Source organism: Ornithorhynchus anatinus, chromosome X4, assembly GCF_004115215.2.
Source record: "Ornithorhynchus anatinus isolate Pmale09 chromosome X4, mOrnAna1.pri.v4, whole genome shotgun sequence".
NCBI classification, from domain to species: Eukaryota; Metazoa; Chordata; class Mammalia; order Monotremata; family Ornithorhynchidae; genus Ornithorhynchus; species Ornithorhynchus anatinus.
This window is the reverse complement of record NC_041752.1, coordinates 1,866,046-1,889,115: the sequence shown is the minus strand read 5'-3', so window position 1 is coordinate 1,889,115 and position 23,070 is coordinate 1,866,046. Positions and strand designations below refer to the sequence as shown.

Below are 23,070 nucleotides of genomic sequence, written 5' to 3'. Positions count from 1 at the left end.
GGGCTGGGCGCGGGGGAGCCGGACGGGGTCTCAGGGCTCGGCCGGCAAACCGGGCCTCATTCTGAGAGTCGCGGGAGGTTCAGGAGAAGAGGAGGTGGGGAGGGGGAGACGGACAGCCTGCTCTCCCTGTTCTGCGGCCCGCCTGCCGCTCGATCGGCTCTCAGTCGCTCCGTGAGGAGAATCCCGTCCAAAAGAGAAGACCCACGACGAAAACACTCCCCAACCCCACCCGCCCCCCTCCCTAGTCCCAACCCCTTGAATACTCACAAGGAAAGAACACCTCATCTATACAAAAGGAAATAGAAAACAAGATATTTACACGGGAAACGGACGCGTCGGATTTCTGTCGCCGGCGGGGAGCGGAGAGGGCCCCGCTCGGTAGCCGACTGCTCTACGCGAGGGTTGGCGGTTGGCCTTCTCTAGTGTTCCTCGAGGAAGGACAGGGAGGGGATCCGGAACCCGCTTTGGCGGCCCTTGGCACCCCCGGCGGCTCTGGGGCAGCTCCCGGGTGGGACCCCGGCTCCCCTGCCGGGGGAAGGGGGGCTTGGGCCTTCCCGGGGCGGCGACTGGGGCTTTGGATGGAACGGCGGCTCCTTGCTGTCCCCCGCACGGCACCCTACTTACGGGATCGGGGTGCCCGACCCCACCCCTCCCCCACGTTCCCCTCCCGGGCCCCCTCCCCGCCCTCACAACCTCGGCACCCAGCGGGGGCGGGAGCAGAGGTCACCGCCCGGCCCTCGCTCTCCCCCCCCCCCCACCCCCCCGCGGGGCCACCGGGGCCCCTGGCGGCGCAGGCCACCCGAGGGGAAGGGCCGAGCTTTCCCGCGGGCGTACCGCAAGGGGGTACCGCTCCCGCCCTTTCCGGAAAGGCCCGTCCGCCGTGGCTCTCCCCCCTGCTCCGGACCCTATGCCCCCGGACACCCCCTATGGCTTCTGCGGACCTCCCCCCTCCCCGCTCCCTCCCTCCCCCGCCCACCCCCGCCCCGACGAGCCGGGTCTCCGTCCCCAGAGGCGCTCCCCGGGTCCCCCTGGCGAGACGGACTCCCCTCTCCACGTGCCTCCCCGCCATCCCGCCCCTCCCCCCGCCCCTACCTCGCTCTTCCCCCACCGCCGCTCAGACGTCAGACTCGATACTAGACAGTTTCTCGTAGACGTGCCCGTTGCCGGAACTGTTGAAAGCCCTGGGGATCTTGTTGTTAGGCACACAGGGGTCAGAACGGTTCCCCACGCAGACGTCCTTGGGGAAGCGGCCGGGCCCCGGCCCGAGCGGGCCCGGCCCGGCCGCCTTGCCGGCGACGAGGGCCCGGAGGTCCGGCCCGAGCCGGGGCCCGCCCACCGTGGGCCGCCCGAAGAAGTAGGACTTGCTGCCGTGGAGCAAGCACTGGTCGTCCCCGAAGGTGGGGACGAAGGGGTTCTGGGTGACCCGGTCGGGGTAGAGGGACTTGCTGAGCGGGTAACCGCCCCGGCCGGGGTTGTCGCGGAAGCGGCGGGTGGGCGGGGCGGGGCGGGCGGCGAAGGGGGCGTCGGGCGCCTCGAAGACGTGGGCGTAGGGGCTCCCGTCCGGGAAGCGGCCCTTGTCCTTGAGGCTGACGCTGCGCGGGGCCGGGACCGCCTCCTCCCGCTGCAGGTCCACGAAGGTGTCGTACGAGTGCTGCCGGCGCAGCTTGTTGCGGCTCCGCTTCTGCGCCTTGGGGTCGGAGGGGCTCTGGGGGTAGCGGCCGGCGGCGGGGGCCGGCGCCGGGACCCCGGGGCCCCCCGGCGGGTCCACCTCCTGGAGGGAGTTGTCCTCGCTGATGTCGTACAGGTCGCCCGCCTTCTTGCAGGCCTCGCAGCGGATGCACGGCTGGCGGCCGGGGTTCTGGCCGGCCCCGGCCGGGGCGAAGCCGTGCAGCTTCGGGGGGCAGCCGCGGCAGAAGGAGGTGGCGGTCGTGGCCGCGGCGGCCGGCCGGTCGCCCCAGTCGGGGCCGGCCGGGGCCTTCTCCCAGGGGGCCGGCCCGCCGCCCGCCGGGCCGAGCTTGCGCTCGCCGGCCCCGAAGTCCGCCGGGCCGAGCTTGTGGTGGGCCCGGTTGGCGCAGGGCCCCGGGCCGCCGCCCCCGCCCCCGCCGCCGGGGTCCCGCTCGAAGTCGTCGGCCCGCTCCTTGTAGAGGTCGGTCAGGTCCACGTGCTCCCAGTGGGGCGAGTTCTCCTTGGGCCGGAACTGGTCCAGGTAGAAGTCCCGGAGCCCCTCCTTGTCCCGCGGGCCTCGCCGGCGGTCCGGGGAGCGGGGCGGCCGGCGCCGGTAGGCCAGCTCGATCTCGTCCAGCTCCCGGCGCGACTTGGCCGAGGCCGGCCGCTTCTTCAGGCTGTCCTTGTACTGCTGCTTCCGCCGCTTGGCCGCGTTGCTGCCCTCGATGTTGCCGTAGGTGACGGTGTGCGTGGAGATGTCGGACACGTCCGAGCGGATCGGGTCGTCGTGGGGCCCGTAGCGGTCGCTCTTGAAGGAGAACTTGCCGTACGGGTCCCCGAGAGGGCCGCTGTGCCGGCCGGCCGGCGGGCCCGGGTCCAGGGCCTTCTTGGCCGGGGCCCGGGCCGGGGCGGAGAAGGGCGGCGGGTTGTCGCAGTCGTAGGGCCCGTCGGCCGAGCCCGAGCTGGCCACGCTGTGCGGCCGGTGGTGGTGGTGGTGGTGTAGGAAGGGGTCCTGGTAGGCGTTGCCGTCCTTGAGCTGCAGGTTGCCGAAGGTCCGCTCCACCTCGCTGATGTAGTCGCTGAACAGGTTCTCCTCGCAAGCCGGCGCGTTGTACGACTTGCAGTCCGAGTGGGCGAAGCTCCGGCGGTGCTCCGAGATGTCGTACACGGACGAGTCGCGCCGCAGGAAATCCAGGGCGCTCTGCGGGGACCCGTTGACGCCCGACAGGTTGGCCATGTTCTTGGCCGTGCGCAGTAGCCGCAGGATGTTGGAGTGGGTGTTGTTCATGGTGGCCGACGGCGAGTTGCCGGCCGACTGGCGGTCCTCGATGGCCACGCCGTGGATGCAGCTGTAGATGCCCTGCGGAGAGAGGGACCGGGCCGGGTCAGGACCGGGCGGGGGGCTCTCTCCCCACGTGGAAGCCGTCCCCTGCCCTCTCTTTATTGCCATTGTTCTTGTCTGTCCGTCTCCCCCGATTAGACTGTAAGCCCGTCAAAGGACAGGGACTGTATCTGTTACCGATTTGTAACAGCGCTCTCCACATAGTAAGCGCTCAATAAATACTATTGAATGAATGAATGTCGGGGCGCCTGACAACCGACGCTGTCGGGGGCAGGTGGCGCATGGAGGAAGGGGATCCGGCGAGCCCGGGTCTGGGGGCGGCAGGGGAGAATCTCGGGGGGACGGTTCAACCCTTCTGGGTTCGGCCTCCCTCCCTGGGAGTTGGAGGCGACATGGGCAGGTGAGGAGAATCTTCAAATGGGGGTCCCCTCCCTCCCTCTCCCTAGGCCCCCAAAGCCCACCTCGGGGACCCCCCAAATCCCAAAACAACCCGCGAGGGGTCGGCAGGGCCACTCACTCGACTGATGGAGAAGAGCATGCCCGGCTTGCCCGAGCAGACGCCCATGAAGCAGTGGCGGAATTGCCAGTAGAAGAGGTGCTCGCAGATGAAGGTGATGAGGCTCAGGGCCATGGCGGCCCCCAACATGTAGAAGACCCCGGCCATGTTGTCGATGTCCAGCTGGCTGCTCATGACCTCGTTCTTCTCATTGTGGCAGATGCCCGTGAGCCACAGGGCTTCCAGCTCTTCCATCTCTCCTGCAGACACAGAGGCAGAGGCCCACGGCAGGTGAGGGGGCAGGGGAGAGGCACGGAGATGGCCGGAAGTGGTGCGGCCCAGTGAAGGGGGCCCGGCCACGTGAGTCGGATGACCCGTCATCCCCGCCCGGGTCGGGGTCCCTCGCTCTCACCGTCTCCGAAGAGCTGCAGGATGGCGAGGTCCACCTGGCGCTTCCAGCCGGAATCCTTCTGGATGGCGATCCCGTAGCCGGTGGACGCGAACACCTTCCCGCTGCCGATGGTGACCAGCTTGCAGCCTTCGTCCCGGCCCGCCATGTAGTTCAGCACGGCCGCGTCGTAGATGAAGGCGTCCAGCTTCCTGGCCGAGGGAAAAGCAGAGAAACAGACAAACGAAACTGAGGACACAGGCTTTACTTCCTCCTGGCCGGGCGCCCGCTTTTACCCTCTCTTTTCTCTTCCACCATCTCCCTGTCGACTCCTGACCCCGGCTTCAGGCCATACCCAGCTCCTCCCTGGGCCCCCCACCCAAGGGGGCCAAGAGGAAAACCTGGGAGAGGACCCAAAAGCGGGGCGTCCATGATGGAACGGATCTCCGTAGGACTTGGGGGAATGTTTGTGGGCTTGAGGGAGCACCGAGGTGGGCCCAGGGGTGGGGAGGGCGTATTTTTCCATAAGGGTGGGCGTGTGTGTGTCCCCGGGGGCAGGAGGGCATACGAACGTCCGGGTTGGCGGGCAGGCGGCCCCGGAGGACTCCCGGCCGCACCACTCACCCCGTCTTGAGCGAGAGCAGCGCGTCGTCCACGCCCCTCTGATTGAACTTGCCCATGTAGGCGTGCATCTCCGCGTAGTTGTTGCGGATGTTTCTCTCGGTGCTCCCGTTGGGCACGGTGCCGAAGCGGAAGGGGGGCGAGAAGTCATTGGGTCTCTGGAACTGAGGGACAGAGACGAGACGGAGACTCAGAGACAGGCACGGCGAACGGAAGGCCGGCGCCCCGGGTGGGGCTGGGTCACGCCGGACCGGTGCCCCACCTGGTTCGAAATGGATGCCGGGGAGCGGGCCGCCGATGAGGAGGTCTCTCGGCCCACAGCATCCGCTCTAGCCACGGGCCACGGCGGGAGCCCAGAAACGGATGGAGACCTCTTCTCTCGGAGGCCCACAGTTCCATGGGATTACCGGACCTCCCTGCTTTGGGCGGTCCCAACCGGGGTCCGCCCAGGGTCACGTGCAGCAAAGAGGCTTGGTTCCATCTCCAGGTAAAGACTCACCAGGATGCAGCCATGAGCGGCGGGCTCGTCTCCCCAGGGACAGGTTTCCTTCAGAAAGCGTTCTCTCTCTCTCTCCCTCTCTCTCTCTCTCTCCCTCTCTCTCCCTCCCCCCTTTCTCTCTCTCAGGCTGCGCAAGTCAAATCGGGACGTGGAGAGGGAGAGAGAGTTGGGGAAGCGAGAGAGAGAGTGGGGGAAAGAGAGCGGTGACCTTGTAGAGACAGAAAGGGGCGGGCTGTGATCCGAGTGCGACCCAGAATCCTCAGGCTTTGGTCTTCAAAGCCCGCCCGAAGCCGCACATCCATATTCATCCCGTCACCCGCGACGCGGAAGGGGAATCGATGCCGGTTGGCCTGAGGCGGGCCCGGGGGATAGGGGTTGGCGGGGGGGTGGGCGGTCCGGGCCAGGGCCGGGCCGATCCATCCCGGACGGCGTCGGATCCCGTCGGGCCCCGGACCCAAACGCTTTTCGGGCGCCCTGACCTCTCCGAAGCACCGGAAGGACAGATGCCACAGTTCCAGTCGGAGAACGTTCCCACGTGCCTGGCACTGGTGCCGATAGGGATCCAAGTTGAAGGGATGTGATCCCCCCCTTCCCTGGCCCTGAAGTGGACTTTCATCCCATCTTTTCCCAGATGAGGAAACCGAGGCCCAGAGAAGTCAGGTGATGTGAAAGAGCCCTGGCCCCGGACATCAGAGGACCCGGCTTTTAATCACAGTTCCTCCACTCTCCCACTAAGTGACCTTGAGCCAGTCACTTGCCTTCCTTGGGCTTCTGTTTCCTCATCTGGGAAATGGGGATGAAATGGCAGTTGTCCCCAACTACTTAGTCTGTGCCTGATATGGGGCTTAGATTCTGTGTCCCACCTGAATGAACTTGTATCTACCCCAGGGCTTAGCACATAGTAAGTATTTAACCAAGATCACAATGCGCTCCTTGTGGACAGGGGATGGGTCTACTGACTCTGTTGTACCATATTGGCCCGTGCACCCAGTAAGTACCACCAACTGATCAAATCTCCCCTGCCTCTTCCAGCCCCCTGACCTCAGATGGCATCTTGCAGCGTGGCTCACTGGAAAGAGCTTGGACTTGGGAGTCAGAGGTCATGGGTTCGAATCCCAGCTCTGCCACTTGTCAGCTGTGTGACTGTGGGTAAGTCACTCAACTTCTCTGTGTCTCACAGTTACCTCATCTGGAAAGTGGGGATTAAGACCGTGAGCCTCATGTGGGACAACCTGATGACCCGGTAGCTACCACAGCGCTTAGAACAGTGCTCTGCACATAGTAAGCATTTAACAAATACCAACATTATTATTATCTTGTTACCAAGACCTGCCGGTTTCACCTCTACAATATCGCCAAGATCCGCCCTTTCCTCTCCACCCAAACGGCTACCTTACTGTTACGGGCTCTCGTTATATCCCGGCTAGACTACCGTGTCAGCCTTCTCTCTGACCTCCCTTCCTCCTCTCTCGCCCCGCTCCGGTCTATTCTTCACTCCGCTGCCCGGCTCATCTTCCCGCAGTAACGATCTGGGCATGTCACTCCCCTTCTTAAACAACTCCAGTGGTTGCCTATCGACCTCCGCTCCAAACAAAAACTCCTCACTCTAGGCTTCGAGGCTCTCCATCACCTTGCCCCTTCCTACCTCTCCTCCCTTCTCTCTTTCTACCGCCCACCCCGCACGCTCCGCTCCTCCGCCGCCCACCTCCTCGCCGTCCCTCGGTCTCGCCCATCCCGCCGTCGACCCCCGGGTCACGTCCTCCCGCGGTCCCGGAACGCCCTCCCTCCTCACCTCCGCCAAACTGATTCTCTTTCCCTCTTCAAAACCTTACTTAAAAATCACCTCCTCCAAGAGGCGTTCCCAGACTGAGCTCCTCTTCCCCCTCTACTCCCTCTGCCATCCCACCTTTACCTCTCCGCAGCTAAAGCCTCATTTTCCCCTTTTCCCTCTGCTCCTCCACCTCTCCCTTCCCATCCCCACAGCACCGTACTCGTCCGCTCAACTGTATATATTTTCGTTACCCTATTTATTTTGTTAATGAATTGTACATCGCCTTGATTCTATTTAGTTGCCATCGTTTTTACGAGATGTTCTTCCCCTTGACGCTGTTTAGTGCCATTGTTCTCGTCTGTCCGTCTCCCCCGATTAGACTGTAAGCCCGTCAAACGGCAGGGACCGTCTCTATCTGTTGCCGACTTGTTCATCCCAAGCGCTTAGTACAGTGCTCTGCACATAGTAAGCGCTCAATAAATACTATTGAATGAATTATCTTGGCATCCCTGGGACAATCTCATATGCGGCCACTGGCCAGATTCCCGGGGTCCCCGACGTTATCTTCGGAGACACCCGCGAGGTGAATATGGCTTGGGGGAGGGGAAGCAGCGGTCCCACTGGGCTCTCGGGACCCTATGCTGTCAGAAGGCCGGGGGGGCTGGAGAGACCCGGCCCGTCCACGTGGGGGTCGGTTTCGTGCACATATACCTCTGCCGTCCATCTCCCCTCTCCCCGATTTAACGACCACCTCCCCGACCCTGGAGACCGTAAGCTCCCACAGGGCAGGACTGTGGCTTAGTGGAGAGAGCACGGGCTTGGGAGTCAGAGGACGTGGGTTCTAATCCTGCCTCCGCCACTTGCTGTGAGACCTTGGGCAAGCTATGTAACTTCTCTGTGTCTCAGTTACCTCTTCTGTAAAACGGGGATTAAGACGTGAGCCTCACGTGGGACAACCTGCATGATTTGTATCTCTCTCAGCAATTAGAACAGTGCTTGGCATATAGTGAGTGTTTATCAAATGCCTTCATTAGTATTATTATTATTACCAGCTCAGTGGCGTCCTGCTCTTCTGAGCACTCGGTCCAGTGCTCCACAAAGGGAGAGCTCAAAAATTACCACAGTCAACTGGTGTCCACCCCTCAGATCTGATGAAAAAGCATCCTCTCCTCCTCACACCCAGCCCACAGTCCTGTAGATGTGCCCCCACCTCTCACTGGACCCCTGTTCCTTCCCGCCCAGTCGTTCCTGTTAGAAACAGGAGCGGCCCGGAGCTCGAGGCCGGATTCTGGCCCACGTCTCCCGGATCTCTGTCCCCCCTCACCTTTTTGTCGCTCAGCCCGGAGACCTGGTCCACGTACTCTTCCTGGATCATGAAGGCGGCCAGGTTGGCAGTGTAGCTGGCCAGGAAGATGACAGCGAAGAAGGCCCACACGGACACCATGATCTTGCTGGTCGTTCCCTTGGGGTTCTGGACCGGGACGGAGTTGTTGAACACCAGCCCCCACAGGAGCCAGATGGCCTTGCCGATGGTGAAGGAGGGTCCCCCGGGCTCTGGGGGGCGGATGACAGACGGGCACCGATCAGAACCCTCCAGAAGGGAAGCGGCCCACCCCAATCCACATCCCCCAAGAACCTCAGGAGCGAGAGCCACTGTCATTCCCCATGGGATCCTGCAAGCTCGGCCCACCCCGCCCCCCTCACCAGCATCTGGAGGTGAGATGGGGGAACCTAGGGTCCAGCAGGGAAGTCGGGCAGAGGGCCCAGGCTTTCTTCGCTTACTAAAAGGTGACCCTCCTCTTTTTCTCTATTGTTGTACCGCTTCCCCTTGGGGATGGCGTGCCCCCCGGCCCTCCTCTGCCCCACCTGGGCTGGGGGCTGCCCTCAGAAGAGGAGCGGGAGAAGAATAAGAACAACTAGGTGATGAGAGAAGGGGCACAGCCCCGCAGAGGGGATGCGGGGCCGGGCAACGGGAGACTCAGGTCGCGATCCCGTGTGACCTCTGCTTCTCCGGGCCTCGGTTTCTTCCTCCGAAAATGGGGCGAATCACCCCTGTTCCCACCCCATCCGATCCTCTCCGATCTCGTTGGACACAGGTGCAGGGGGCCCGATGCGGGACAAGGACTGCCTAGGCAGCACCCTGTGAGCTCTCGGTCGAATATGGCCACCTCGGCTCTCCTTTATGCTGATCGTCATCAAGGTGATGGCGCTTTGGCAAAAAATGAATCTCTTGTCTCCATCATTGGCACCTACCCAGGTTTCCTACCACCTGGCCTGCTGGTATCCATTGATCTGTGCCCGTGGGCCGAGCTCACACATCGATGCCTCGATTTGGGCATCCCCGACAGGCCTACGTGCCAGGAGGGTGGAGGCCCAGGGGTCCCTGCTCGTAAAGGACAGATCTTGTCAAGGACACGGGGAGAGGCCTCTGCCTCCCCTGCTCCAGGACGGCACATGATGGGTGAGGGGCCTGTGGTGGACGTGGGCACGGGCTGGGAAGGGCAGGATGGGGACCAGCGTCGGGAGGGGTCGTGGCCTCAGGATGGGTGGCAGTGTGGCCCAAGTGGGGGCAGGGGGAGGAGCGCACGGGGTGACGGGGAGCCCCAAGCCGCAGCCTCACCTCTTCCGTCCGCCAGGCAGCGGTTGTAGCCCACGGGGCTGAAGTACTCGAAGACGAAGACGGCCACCGCGGACACGATCAGCAGCATCACGAACATCATGACCCACACGTCCGCGCTGAACGGCTCTGCGGGGGTGAGAACCGCCGGCCCCGGTGAGGGCCCGCCCGTCGCCCCGGCTCCGGGAGTCCCGGCTGAGCGCGGACTCTGTAAGGACCGCCGGACCAGGGGGAGTCCGACAGAGCGAGTAGACGCGATTCCCCACCCCCGAGGAGCCGGTGGACTGCCCGGCACTGGGAGCCGGGCCGGGTGCCGGGAGGGGATGAAGTGCCAATCGTTCTGCCCTCAGGCCTATTCGCTCTGTCGGACTCTCCCGCTGAACAGACGAGGGGACTGAAGCGCGTCCTGACCGCCGGAGTCAGACTGGAACCGTGAGGAGGGACGCTTCTCCCTTTCCAAGTTCAACTCCCCCCTTCCCCGGGGCACCCCTCCGCCCCTGGGCTGGATACCCCCGGCGTGCCAGCCACCCAGGCCAAACGAGGTGACGCCAGAGGACCCGGCCGCCCCTCGTGTGAGGCTCAGGTGAGGTTGCGACGCGGCCTTCCCTCGCCCTTCCTCCCAGCCACCCTGGACCATTCCCGGGAGAGCCGAGTGCCGAGGAGGGCCGACCGGGGGGCCGCCGCGGGCCCTGCCACGGCCCCGGGGAACGTCCGCCCGATCCATCGATCGATGGTGTTCACTGGGCGCTTACTGTGTGCAGAGCACCTTACTAAGCGCTTGGGAGAGTATCAACTCTAACGTCCACCGGCAGCTGTCGGTCTACAGGGGGAGACAGACATTGAAATGCTTAAACCGGGAGCCCCACATACATCAGCGACTGTGTGCGACCTGATCGACTTCTATCTCCCCCAGCGCTCAGAACGGTGCTTGGCACAGAGTAAGCGCTCAACAAATACCATAATAATAATAATAATAATGAGATTGGTATCGGGTCCCAGGTGAGCCCAGACGATGGCGCCCACCCCGGCCTAGGACGGAAGCCTCAGGGCGAGCCCCGGGGACAGCACGGGAGAGTGCCAAGGAGGGTGGGCTCTTCTGAGGGCTGTGATTTCAAGGGTAGACACCCTCCTCCCCCTCGGCTGTCCCACCCTACCCCTCCATCCAGGGCCCCCGGCCACCGGTTACCTAAGAAGGCGGATGGAGAGACGGTCCCGTTGCTGCGGGACACCATGACGCTGATGCCGGTCTCGATGAAGGGCACGGAGAAGTCCACCACCTCAGACCGCTCCTCGTTGATGGTCAGGGATCCCACCGCCATGTAGGCACGTTTCATGACCACCTGGGTCGAGGGAGGAGAAGGGAGACCCGGAGGGAATTCCAGTCGGTCCCCCCGGAACCGAACGGGGACTGGCCGCCGTGCTGTGTGAGCCTGGGGCGGTCTGGCGGCCACGGGGACCCACCCCGTACTCGGGCCTGCCCATGCCCCCCAACTCTCCCCATCCCCGGCCAACCGGCTACCATCTCATCCCGAGCCCCTTCACAGGGAAAAAGGTTCCCTATGTTTCTCCCCGCACGCCCCGTTTCTGGCCCCGGACAGAGGACGGGCCTTCCCCCGGCTTGCACACTTTCTCCATCCCCTGGCTGGGGAGAGTGAGAAGAGAGTTGGTCAAGTCCGATTCTGCATTTATCTTATGGAAGAGGAAAGACCAGCGGGGAGCGAAATAGGGGACGCAACCCTCGGCCCCTGGGGAGCAAAGGGTCATTCTTTACCTCATGCTATCACCCTCTCCCAAACGGTCAGTACGGTGCTCTATGCACAACATAGTACATGCTTCATAATAACAAATACCACTCTTATGATGTGTGCTGAGCACTGTACTAAGCGCTGGGATAGATACAAGGTCATCACTTCCCACCTGGGGCTCACAGTCTAAGTGGGTGGGAGAGCAGGTCTTGTATCCCCATTTTGCAGATGAAGAAACTGAGGGCCAGAGAACTGGGCCACCCAGGAGGCGAGTAGCCGAGCCAGGATAAGAATCCAGGTCCTCTGACTCCCAGGCCCGGGCTCTTTCTGCCTGGAGGAGCTCCCCCCGACAAAGAGTCGAAAGGCAAGAGAAAGCAAGGCCCGGTTTAGGAGGAGAAGGGAGCCCCGGGGTCCGGCTTGCTGTGGGACCATCTGGAGGGGCCCTCCATGCTCTCTAGGCCTCAGTTTCCTCACCTGTAACATGGGGACATGACATCTGTCCTCTCCCCAGCCTCAGCCCGTGAGCCCCACATGGGACAGGCGCTGGGTTTGATACCTTCAAAGTCTGGTTCGCCGAGGACGACATGTCACCGGCCCTCCCGGATTCCTCCCCATGAAATGGAATGGTAAGGACGGGATTGGGTGGAGGGGGGGAATCGGGGGGCACCCTCTCCAATGGCCTTGGGACGGGCAATCCGTCTTTGCTCCCCCATGATTCCGGCAGTCCCGGGTTGAGCAGCCTGACATCCCCCTCCACGCCTCACTCCCAAGCCACTCCTCCCTCCCGCTCCGGCCCCAGCGCTCACCTCGCCGATCATCCCATTCCACGTCCCGTTGATCTTCTTCCCGTGCTTCCCGTTGGTCACCAGGTAGAGGTCGTAGGTGAACTTGACTGACTTGGAGATCTTCTTGAGGATGTCGATGCAGAAGCCCTTGCAGCACTTCTTGATGTAGTCGGGCTCCTCATCCGTTTTGTTCCTGAGGGCGAGAAGGACCCCGGCCTCAATCAGAAGGTGAGAGTACCTTATCTCTCTCTCTCTCTCACACACACACACACACACGCATACACACACTCCCACCTCGAGTGCTCTCAAGACTCAATCCCACAGTTGCCCGGATGACCAGGAGCTCCCAGGATAGGCACTGTCATCCTGGAAGCCCCCAACTCCTCCCGACCCAATGTGGAGGGTCTTGAGTCTCGGAGGGTCTCAGCCCTGGAAAACCAGGCCACCGCTCTACCGGCCCCATGAGGGGCTCTGGAAACACAGGCCCAGGCCACCCGGCCTCCTGGCTTCATCAACCCGGGAGACAGCCATTATGACTCTCTAGAACTGGTCGGCTCGACCCACCGGCTGACGTGCCTTCCGGGTGGCATCCGACTCAATGGGCCTCACCGCTTCCTCTCAGACCTACCCCTTCTGGTCTGGTGAAGTCCCAGGCACGGCTAACCGGGAGGGACCCCATGCCCCATCCTTCCGTCCTTCCTCCCACCAGCCCCTTAGCCGGCTCCAGGAGCACCTACTCGGTGATGATGCGCTTCTGGCAGGGCACGGTGTTCCTCATGCAGGTTCCGCTCAGTGGGTCGACGCTCTCCACGATGACAAACGGGGCCTCCTCCAGGGTCACGATGCTCAGGTGATCGTCCTCCCGCTCCTCCGTGTCGGGGCACAGCTCGAAGCGCGGCCACACGTAATATTTCATCTGCAGGGACTTGTCCTTCCACTTGCCCACCTGCAGGAGAGACGGGCCTGAGATTCAGAGACCCCCATGGGCTTAACGCCCACCCTTCCCCATCTTTCTTTCACTCTTTACCTGGCAATCTTTCCAGCTGCCTTGAAATCCAGATGACCTCTGGGGAACAGTGCAAGAAGATGCACCGATCCCTGACCCGGAGGTCGAAGCACAGACTCTGCTGCTAACTGGGGCAGGGGGAGGGGGCCTGGAGTTACTCTACTCTTGGATGGCACCTTTTGTTCCACCCAGTCTTTTTGCGGAGCTTGGGTGGACCACTGGGTGCCCCCTAGAACCAGGGTCCGGGGCTCAGAGCAGCCCATCGCTACTCTTACACCGCATCAAACCCCGGGCGGCAGGCAGACGGGATGGCAGCCAGAGAGGCGGGGGTGCCCAGCCGAGTCCTGGACCGACAGCCGCAGGCTCACAACTCTCTTTCTGGAGGATGGTCTCCGTCCAGAGGCGATTGGGCCTGACCAGCATCAGCTCAGACCACGCCCCCAAATTCCAGGTCATCGGCCCGTGAGCGCCGTGCGGGACGGGGATCGATCTAATGAAGAGTGGAGGACAGGAATCTTCAACTCTTTGGACCCCAGTTTCCCTCTGGGGAAAATGGGGACAAATGACCCACCCAAGATCACACGGCCAGCTAGGATTTGAACCCGAGTCCCTTGGCTCCCAAGCTCCTTCTACAAGGCCAACCTGCCTCCCTGGGAGCTGCGAGCAGAAGGTGAGTGGTGCAAGGGCTGGGGGAGGTGGTTCTCAAGCTAGAGAATAATAATAATGTTGGTATTTAAGAGCTTACTATGTGCAGAGCACTGTTTTCAGCGCTGGGGTAGATACAGGGTAATCAGGTTGTCCCACGTGAGGCTCACAGTTAATCCCCATTTTACAGATGAGGTAACTGAGACACCGAGAAGTGAAGTGACTTGTCCACAGTCATCCAGCTGACAGGTGGCAGAGCCAGAATTAGAACCCATGGCCTCTGACTCCCAAGCCCGGGCTCTTTCCACGGAGCCACGCTGAGAAGCGAAGTCCCAGGTAGAGAGACAAAGCTGTGGGAAAGCGCTGCATGGGGCCCTGGGGAGATCAGAAATATGCTGGGCGAGGGCAAGGTGGGAGGAAGGAAAGACACATCCGGCAAGCGGATACCAAAAAGGTGACTGGCACCGCGGATGACCGTCACCTCCGGCCAACCGTGACAGTGTGGGATGGAGTGTCCGCCGCGTATCCGGGCGTGCGAGTGACACCTCATCTTAGAGCGAGAGAGAGAGAGAGAGAGAGAGAGAGAGGGTGGACTGCCCTTATTCGAAGCTATTTCCTTCTCTGTCTCTCTTTCTCCCTGCCTCTTCCCTTCTCTTCCCCACCCTCTCTCTCCCTCTCTCTTTCTCTCTCTCCACACGTCCGTCCTCCTCAAACTCCCTGATCAAAGCCGATTACATCAAAGATATCCCGCCCGGGGCTACCCACCGGGACTGCGGCTCCATCCTCAACCTTGACTGATTTCCAGATGAGTCTCGGCCCGAGAGCCCTGCCCGGCCCTGCCCTCCTCCCTTCCTCCGTCCCCACGTCCCGCGAGGCCTGTGCACACGCACGCATATGCTCACATGAGCTCCCTTTCTCTCTCTCCCCCGCCCGCCCCGCCTTGCTGGGATTGGGGGGCACAGGTTGGGGGTACGGGAAGCCCTCCTTGCATCGTTTGGGTTTGGGTTTCCACCGTCTCCACTCCACGGAATCGGCTCTAAGGTCACCGATGATCTCCTTCTTGCCAGATCCAACGGCCTCTACTCCATCCTCATTCCCCCCACCGCTCCCGACAGCCGCTTCTCCTGGAACATTATAAAACCTCAGCTTCACCGATACCGTCCTCTCTTGGTACTCCTTCTGGTCACTCCGATCCACCGGTGGTATTTATTGAATGTCTACGATGTACAGTGGAGTTGTCACACACGACCTAGAGGGCTCCTTTTTTTTTCAGAGGTTTTTGTTAAGCGCTTACTATGTGCCAGGCACTGTAGTAAGCACTGGGATAGATACAAGCTTATCAGGTTGGACACAGTCCATGTGCAACATAGAGCTCACGGTCTTAATCCCCATTTTAGAGATAAGGGAACTGAGGCTCAGAGAAGTGAAGTGACTCGCCCGAGGTCACCCAGCAGATGAGTGGCAGAGCCAGGACTAGAACTGAGGTCCTTCTGACTCCTGAGCCCGTGTTCTATCCACTAGGATACGCTGCTCCTTTCGCTGTGATGGGGAAACTGAGGCACAGAGAAGAGTCCGGACGTTTGCCTGGGATCCGGCGGCCAGCCAGGGACGGGATCAGAAGATGCCGTTTCCTTAGGCAACTGTATACAGCCTTTCGGCAGGAAGATATCCGAGGGCAAACTGAGCCTCTGCCTCCAAAATTCAAAATCTGCCGCGCTGAGACAGATGAATATCTTATTCCCTTGTGAATTCCTTCTCTACTGAGGTCGTTAATATCTCACAACGTCACCGACCGGCATGACACGTGGGAAGAGTCACGAGACAACAGATCCAATAGAAGGATCAATTGAAAATCTGCAGGTGAGGGTCCCTTAGATGTTACGACGGTTGAACCCCGGGCCGTCCTGGATTTAAAATTCTGAAAATGTTCCCTCCTCGGGACGGAGGTAGGCCACTTCCCTCCCACAGATGCACATTTGGCCGGGAGCCCGGAAGCCACCTGGTCGTCTAGTAGGGTAAACTAATCCAGAAATCCAGAGCCCAGGGGATCTGACCGACGTTTTCCCACTCACGTCAGTACGCCTGTTCCCCATCTCGTGGTCTCTGTCTTTAAGGTGGAGAATAGGAGATGGCACGTGGCGAAACACCAGCCTCGTGGGCGGTCGACGGGGTTGGATCCTCCCGGGTCTCGGCCCTGGGGTGGGAAGGGGGGATTCCCGCTGAAGCCTTCCCTCTCTCTTCTTTCCTGCTCTAGATGGAGACCCTCCCGAGGGTCTGAGAAAGGAGGATGGCCGGGATGGGGTGGACAGCGGACCCCGAAACCTTCGTGTTGCCCACACGGGCGCCACCCGCACCCGTCGGACGGCCCGAGACTCCCGTCTCCCGACCGTGGCCGGCCCCGCCTCTCTACGTTGCCCGGGAAATGTGCCGTCCCACCGTCATCTGAGCTGTCCTCTGTCATTTACCCAGTGCTCTTGTCATCTTGGTGAGGGACGAGGCCCAGGCGTTCCTGGGAGATGATTTCCCATAACTTCTCACCTGGGATCAAGCCGTTCTGGGCTGAGCTACTGAGGGAGCCCAGGAGAAGAGAGGTTGGGGGAAGGAAGGCGAACCGGAGCCAGAGAGCGAGGCGGGCAGCTGCGGATGGAGGGGGTGAGGGAGGAGCGAACCGGGAGGGAGCGGGAGAGAACCCGCAGGGACGAGGCGGACAAAGCTAATATCCTAGATGCCGACGGAAGCGCCCCTGAAATCACTTTAGTGAAACTCCTCTGAACTCTAAGTGATGCCCCCGATCGAGGTGGGATTCACGCGCAACGTTATTGAGACGATAGGTAGTGGAGCCCCTCTTGAGAACAGAACCCGAAACGGGTGCCCGTCCCTCAACTGGGCCGAGAACGGCTTTTAGCATCCTTTTCCGTCAGAACAGCTGCAACGCGGGACCCGTCGGAACGGACCGAGGGCATTCCCAGGGGAACCTACTTCCTTCCAGCTTCCCACCGACGGGAGTGGGCAGTGGAGGTAACGGTTGTTTCTCAGGGTGACCGGCGGTGACGCGAGAGGGTCCGAGGCCGTCGCAGCTCCCAGAAGGCCCAGAGGGGGACCAGGTGGGGAGGTGAGATGGATAATGATAATAATAACAACAATAGTAATAATAATAATTGTGGTATCTGTTAAGCACTTTCTACGCACCGGGCACTATATTAAGCGTTGGGTCGGATACAAGCAAATCAGGTTTGACACAGTCCCCGTCCCACGTGGGGTTCACAGTCTCAATCCCCATTTTACAGAGGAGGTAACTGAGGCTCAGAGAAGTGAAGTGACTGACCCAAGGTCACCCAGCACACAAGCGGCAGAGACGGGATTAGAACCCAGGTCCTTCTGTCTGCCAGGCCCGGGCTATTTCCCCTAGACCAAACTGCTTCTCCACGTTGGACTCCGCTCCGGCTGATCGCCCCATGTCCTTCGGCGGGTCCCGTGCAGAACGGGGCCTGAGTTGGATCCGGTCACCTCTCGTGGACCTCGTCGCTCAGTACAGCGGACAGCCCATGAGGAGCGCTTCAGGGTGATCACCTTATCGGTAAGGTGGCCGACATGGAGGTTTGATTGGGGAGGGGCCCCGGGGGGGGCGTGGCGACCGATGTAAATCAAGAAGGGGCTCCTCAAGCCACACAGACGGGGTGTCGGGTGGGGGGAATATTGGAAGAAGCAGGAGGACAGAGGGATAGCAGGGGTGGGGCCGTCAACTGCAGGGCTCCTAGGGCAGCGATGCTTAAAACACAAGAGGAGGTGGGGATTGGGTCATTCAGGGCCACAAAGAAACCAGAGAAGCACAGATAATCCCGTCATCACAGTCACCTCAAGGAAGCGAGTAACAGAGGGATGTGGACAAGGGGTGCAGGATGGCCCAGTGGATAGGGCAAGGGCCTGGGAGTCAGAAGGACCTGGGTTCTAATCCCGGCTCTGCCGCTTGTCTGCTGGTTGGCCTGGGGCGAGTCACTTCACTTCTCTGGGCCTCAGTTCCCTCGTCTGTAAAATGGGGATTAAGACCGTGAACCCTATATGGGACAGGGACTGAGTCCAACCCGACTCACTTATCACTTAGTTCAGTGCCTGACACGTAGTAAGCGTTTGACAAATATCACAGTTATTATTATCCTTAGTGGATAAAGCGTGGGCCTGGGAGTCAGAGGACCTGGGTTCTAATCCCCGTTCTGCCCATTTTTCCTTTTTTTTTCAGTTTTGTTAAGCACTTACCATGAGCCAGGCTCCATACCAAGCACTGTTGAAGATAAAAACCTAATCAAGTTGGACGCAGTCCCCGTCCCGCTCACGGTCTCAATCCCCATTTTACGGATGAGGTAACCGAGGCCCAGAGAAGTGAAGCGACTCCCCCAACGTCACACAGCAGACAGGTTTGTGGACCTGGGATGAGAACCCGGGTCCTCCCAACTCCCAGGCCTGTGCTCTCTCCACTAGGTCACGCTGCTTCTTCAAAAACCGCTCGCTCTGTTTTTTTCCCCACTCAAGAGCCACCGGCAGTCGCCCGTCCACCTCCGCGTCAAACAGAAACTCCTCACCATAGGCTTCGAGGCACTCAATCACCGTATCCCCTCCTACCTCAACCTCTCCGATTTCTTACTACAACCCGGCCCGCACACCGCGCTCCTCTCTCACCAACCTACTCACTGTACCTCGATCTATCTATCTCCCCGCCGACCCCTCGCCCACATCCTGCCTCTGGCCTGGAATGCCCTCCTTCTTCACATCCGAAAGAGGAGCGCTCTCCGGATCACTCTCCCTGCCTTCAAAGCTTTATTAAAGGCACATCTCCTCCGAGGGCCCTTTCCCAACTAAATCCTCAATTCCCCTTCTCCTACTCCTTTCTGCATCTCCCTTGCACTTGGATTTGCATCCTTTACTCCCCCCGCCCTCGACCCCGAAGCACTTGTGTCCATATCTGTAACTCATTTATCTATATTACTGTCTGTCTCCTCCTCTAGACCATAAACTCCTCGTGGTCAGGGAACTCGTCTACTGACTCTGTCATAGTGTACTCTCCCAAGCGCGTAGTACGGTGCTCCGCAGACAGTAAGCGCTCAACAAACACGGCTGATTGATTGACTGACCCCAGGAAGAGGGAGAGAGATCTCTGGAGAAGCTGAAGATCTCTCTGAGTTTCTCTGGTCTCCGTCCCGCCCCCTCGCCTTGCTCTCTCCACCTGCCCTTCGGAGTCTCCAGCCACTGAGGGAAGGACCACCATCTCACCGTGAGCACAGGGGCGGGGAGGGGCCGGGGGTGGGCTTTGGGAAGACTGGCGTTTAGGACTCCCATCCCCCCAGGAGTGGACACGCCTCCTCCCTGGGGTACCTCCACCATCAGGGACCCAGGAGCGGAGCCGGCGGTGACTTTTCCAGCCCATCTGGGATCCCTTGACTTCCAGGGCATCTGTCGGCTCCCCCAGAGCTGCCCGCCATGCCCCAGGTGACCTTGGGAGAGTCACTTCCCTACTCTGTGCCTCAGTTACCTCATCTGTAAAATGGGGATTGAGACAGTGAGTCCCACCTAGAACAGGGACTGTGAAAAACCTGATTAGCTTGTATCTACCCCAAAACTTGGTACAGTGCTTGGCACATAATAAGCGCTTAACCAATACCATTAAATAATAATAATAATAATGATGATGTTGGTATTTGTTAAGCTCTTAGTATGTGCCGAGCACTGTTCTAAGCGCTGGGGTAGATACAGGGTAATCAGGTTGTCCCCGTGAGGCTCACAGTTAATCCCTATTTTACAGATGAGGGAATTGAGGCACAGAGAAGTGAAGTGACTTGCCCAAAGTCACACAGCCGACAAGTGGCAGAGCCGGGATTCGAATGTGGATTACAGGAAGAGGGGAGTGGGTGGGAGAAGAGGTGCAGGGGGAGACTATCTCCAAGAAAACAAAAGGAACTTCAATAGTTTCTGGCCAAGAGGCAAGCAAAAGTGATCAGGTTGGGGGTTCTATTTCCATCCCCACTTTGGGTACTCCACGAATGGGTCACCCCCAGGCTACAGACATTCCCTGGAAAGGCCACAGTCAGACCAGGGACAGGTCACATGTGGTTCAAAGAGGGGCCACACGCAAAACATGGACAGGTCACCTGGGTCCCCCATAAGCCACAGACAGTTTGCCGATGGGTCACGGAAGAGTCACCGATAAGTCACAGACGAGTCACGGAGCCGTCCCGTTCTCCCTCCTACTTGGGCCGTGAGCCCCGAGTGGGACCCAATTATCTCGTGTCTACCCCCGGCTTTTAGAACTGTGCTTTGTACAGTGTGAGCGCTTAACAGACACCAATTATCATCATTTTTACATTCCGCCTCCGAGCTGTCGGCGGCCTTGGGCCATCTTGGGTGGAGGAACCTCCTCCTGGAGACTCCCCCGCCCTGAGAACCACTTGCCTTTGGCTATTTCCCGTACCCAGAGAGAAAGGACCGTCACTCTTTGGAAGCGACCCGATCCATGTGACCGGGCAGAGCCGCACCCCCTGATTCCGGCGCCAGTTTCAGAGGAAAGTCTGGTGGCTCCTTCCAGAAGCCTTTGCTCCATCCTTCCTTTCCCCACACCGCCCTGGGCCTCCATGGCCGCCCTCGGCCCCTCGCTTGGTCTGAGAATAATCAAACTGGTTTCCTACCCTCTCCCACTTCCTCTCCTTGCTCAAGAGGATTATCACCAGTTTCGGGTGCATCTGATAGCCGTCTTCGCTGAAGGACAGATTCCTCCCTTCAAAGGTGACGTTGATCAGATACCTGGGAACAAAAAAGGAAGAGAGAAAGAAAAGATTAAAAACATACAGGGAGGCCAAGGCAGAAGGAGACCGTGAGTCCATTGCAGGCAGGGAACGTGTCTGAAGACTCAGTTACACTGCACTCTCCCAAGTGTTCAGTCCAGTGCGGTCCAGTATCTATCTCTCCTTCTCTCCTTCTTCCCTCCTTCTCTCATTCTTTCTTGTCTCCTCCCTCCCTTCTTCTTCTTCTCTCCTTCTCTCATTCTTTCTTGCCCACCCTAGGACTCTGAGCCCCACATGGGACCTGCTTATCTTGCACCTGGTGCTTGGCACAGAGTAAGTGCTTAACAAATATCACAGTTATTAATATTATTAACTGTGTCTCCCGCACTGAACCGTAAGCCCCCCGAGAGCAGGGAGCATGTGTACTGCGGTATTCCCCCCACCCCCATCCCAAGCGCTCGGTACGGAGACGAGCACTTTGTAGCTATTTAAGAAGTGCCACTGATCAACAGGTAGCTCAACCGGTAGGCGGCCTGGGGGAAGAGAGCCGGGTCTCCCCACATCTGCTCCTCCTCTGTCAGAGTCCGTTTTTGACGGCAGATGACCGGTTCCTCCAGCCGGAGGAAATTAGCTGAAGCCAAATCATTCAGCGGAAGACGGACTTCCCGCGCGGTGGCCGGGGATCCAGTGGGCCTCTCCCACCCACCACTGTCTGGCTGAGACAGGAGGGAGCCCCAGGACTTGCGGGGGGAGCGTCATGAGTGAGAAAAACGCCCCCCACAACCCCGCTGATCCGAGCTGGTGGATTAGGCAGGGATGGATGAGCGAGAGAGCTCTCAGTGTGGAGGGGATTTCTAGAATTTAGTTGCCCCCTCTCAGGGTCGCATCTGGAGAGTTTCCAGTACTCTACCAGTCATGGCCATGGGAGGGAGAGTCAAGCAGAGGCCTACCCATTCCATTCCTAGCTTGGCCAGTGGCTAGCGAGTGGAAGGCCGTCTGCTACAAGCCAAAACACACCTGTGCGGGGCAGCAGCAGCAGCTTGAGAGAGAATCAAGGGTGAAGACTCAGGTTTACAGCGCAGAAAGCGTCAGTGGCAAACCACTTCCAGATTTTTACCAAGAAAACTCTACAGAAAGACTACCAGAACAATTGCAGATGGAGGTGGGGCGTTCTGGGAGAGATGTGTCTATGGAATCACTGTGGTTCGGAGATGACTTGAAGGCATAAGACAAGACAAGAAGTGTTTAGTTCAGTGCTCTGCACACAGTAAGTACTTAATAAATGTCACTGACTGACACTCTGCCTGGGCCTTGGCGGGGAGGGGCACTGGAGAGGATGACTATCCCTAGATTGCAGAGAAGCTACCTCTCTTTTCTTCTCCCAACCGCTTGGTCAAGGGCTCTGTACACAATAGACCACTTTCAATCGTTCATTCAATCGTATTTACTGAGCGCTTACTATGTGCAGAGCACTGTACTAAGCGCTTGGAATGTAAAGTTCGGCAGATGTGGGGGGCACCGTCGGAGCAGGGAGCTGATCTCCCGGGAGTTTAGTCCGGTCCCCACGACCATGAATTCTAGCGGGAACCAGCAACACACAAGTCCAGACAGGTACCTCGGGCTCTCGGTCCAAGATCATGGAGGTTGTGTGGCCTAGTGGAAAGAGCACGGGGCTGAGAGCCGGGGGAGCCGGGTTCTAAACCCGGCTCCTCCTCTTGCCTGCCCCATGACCTCGGCCAGGTCACTTGACTTCTCTGGGCCTTGGATTCGGTCCATCGATTGTATTTATTGAGCACTTACTGTGTGCAGAGCACTGTGCTAAGCGCTTGGGAGAATATGCTGTAACAGAGCGGGCAGACATGTTCCCGTCCACAAGGAGCTTACAGTCTAAAGCTCGTTTATATGATGGGGATCCAATACCCGTCCTCCCTCCCCGATAGACCGTGAGCCCCACATGGGATGGGGATCGAGTCCAACTTGATGGTCTCACATCTCCCCCAGCCCTCAGAATGGGGCTCGTCACTCCGTGGCGCTTAACGAATACTGCAATTATTATTATCATTATTCCGCCAATGCCTTGTTGTAGGATTCTGGCTGAGGAAAAGATTTAGTCAGCAACTGATCTTTTTTTTTTTCTAGAGCACTTCAAACACGACAAAACCCCAGCTGCGGTTTCGCTGCAATTTTTCACCCGTTAAATGCCCGTATCATGATGGAAGATTTGTTGGCATATTTCCGATTCCCTGAGTGAGGGATGTGGCCTGGAATTCTGCATCAGACTGCCCATGTCAAAGAAATCTTTTGACTTCTTCTACCATTTCCCTTTAAGAAGGCCGTATCTTCTCACAGATAAGCACATTTCACGTACCTCTAAACCAAGGTTCGTTCCAACATCGTAAGACTTCAGACTGACTTTGGAGAATCACGTCGGGTGGAGGACTGTGAGCCCCATTTAGGGCAAGGACTGGCTCCACCTTGATTACCCAGCCCTCAGTACAGTGCTTGGCCCATACTCAGCGCTCAGTGAGTACAGTAATTTATAATTATTATCATTGTCATAAAACAACACCGTACACCCATCCGAGTTTTCAGCTTCTTTAGAGAAATGGATCCATGGGCCGAGATCACCCCACGATGACCCAGATGACCATGAACAATCAGTGATGCTGTGGTTGCGGGGAGATTGGACCAGTCCCCTACAATGGAATAAAACTGGTCCG

General features: G+C 59.5%; 1 protein-coding gene and 1 non-coding gene across 3 annotated transcripts in view; one reads left to right on the top strand and one right to left on the bottom strand.

The window, feature by feature from the left end:
- Positions 1–1,091: 1,091 nt before the first annotated feature.
- The window catches only part of GRIN2B (glutamate ionotropic receptor NMDA type subunit 2B), a 107,317-nt gene continuing 85,338 nt past the window's right edge, over positions 1,092–23,070 (bottom strand). Inside the window, exons 3-12 of one of the 2 annotated variants that reach the window (XM_039910695.1) lie at positions 20,255–20,369; positions 12,667–12,875; positions 11,951–12,122; positions 10,586–10,739; positions 9,403–9,528; positions 8,107–8,336; positions 4,516–4,676; positions 3,916–4,103; positions 3,525–3,763; positions 1,092–3,025 (exon numbers count right to left, since the gene is read on the bottom strand). In XM_039910695.1, coding sequence (XP_039766629.1) covers positions 1,115–3,025; positions 3,525–3,763; positions 3,916–4,103; positions 4,516–4,676; positions 8,107–8,336; positions 9,403–9,528; positions 10,586–10,739; positions 11,951–12,122; positions 12,667–12,875; positions 20,255–20,369 — 3,505 coding nt within the window. In that variant the 3' untranslated portion in view covers positions 1,092–1,114. The remainder of the gene's footprint in view (positions 3,026–3,524; positions 3,764–3,915; positions 4,104–4,515; positions 4,677–8,106; positions 8,337–9,402; positions 9,529–10,585; positions 10,740–11,950; positions 12,123–12,666; positions 12,876–20,254; positions 20,370–23,070) is intronic. The other variant, XM_029054503.2, reaches the window with a different exon arrangement.
- LOC114807854 lies at positions 21,220–21,357 on the top strand. Its single transcript, XR_003755893.1, has one exon. It is a non-coding gene; the product is annotated as a small nucleolar RNA SNORA7 (small nucleolar RNA).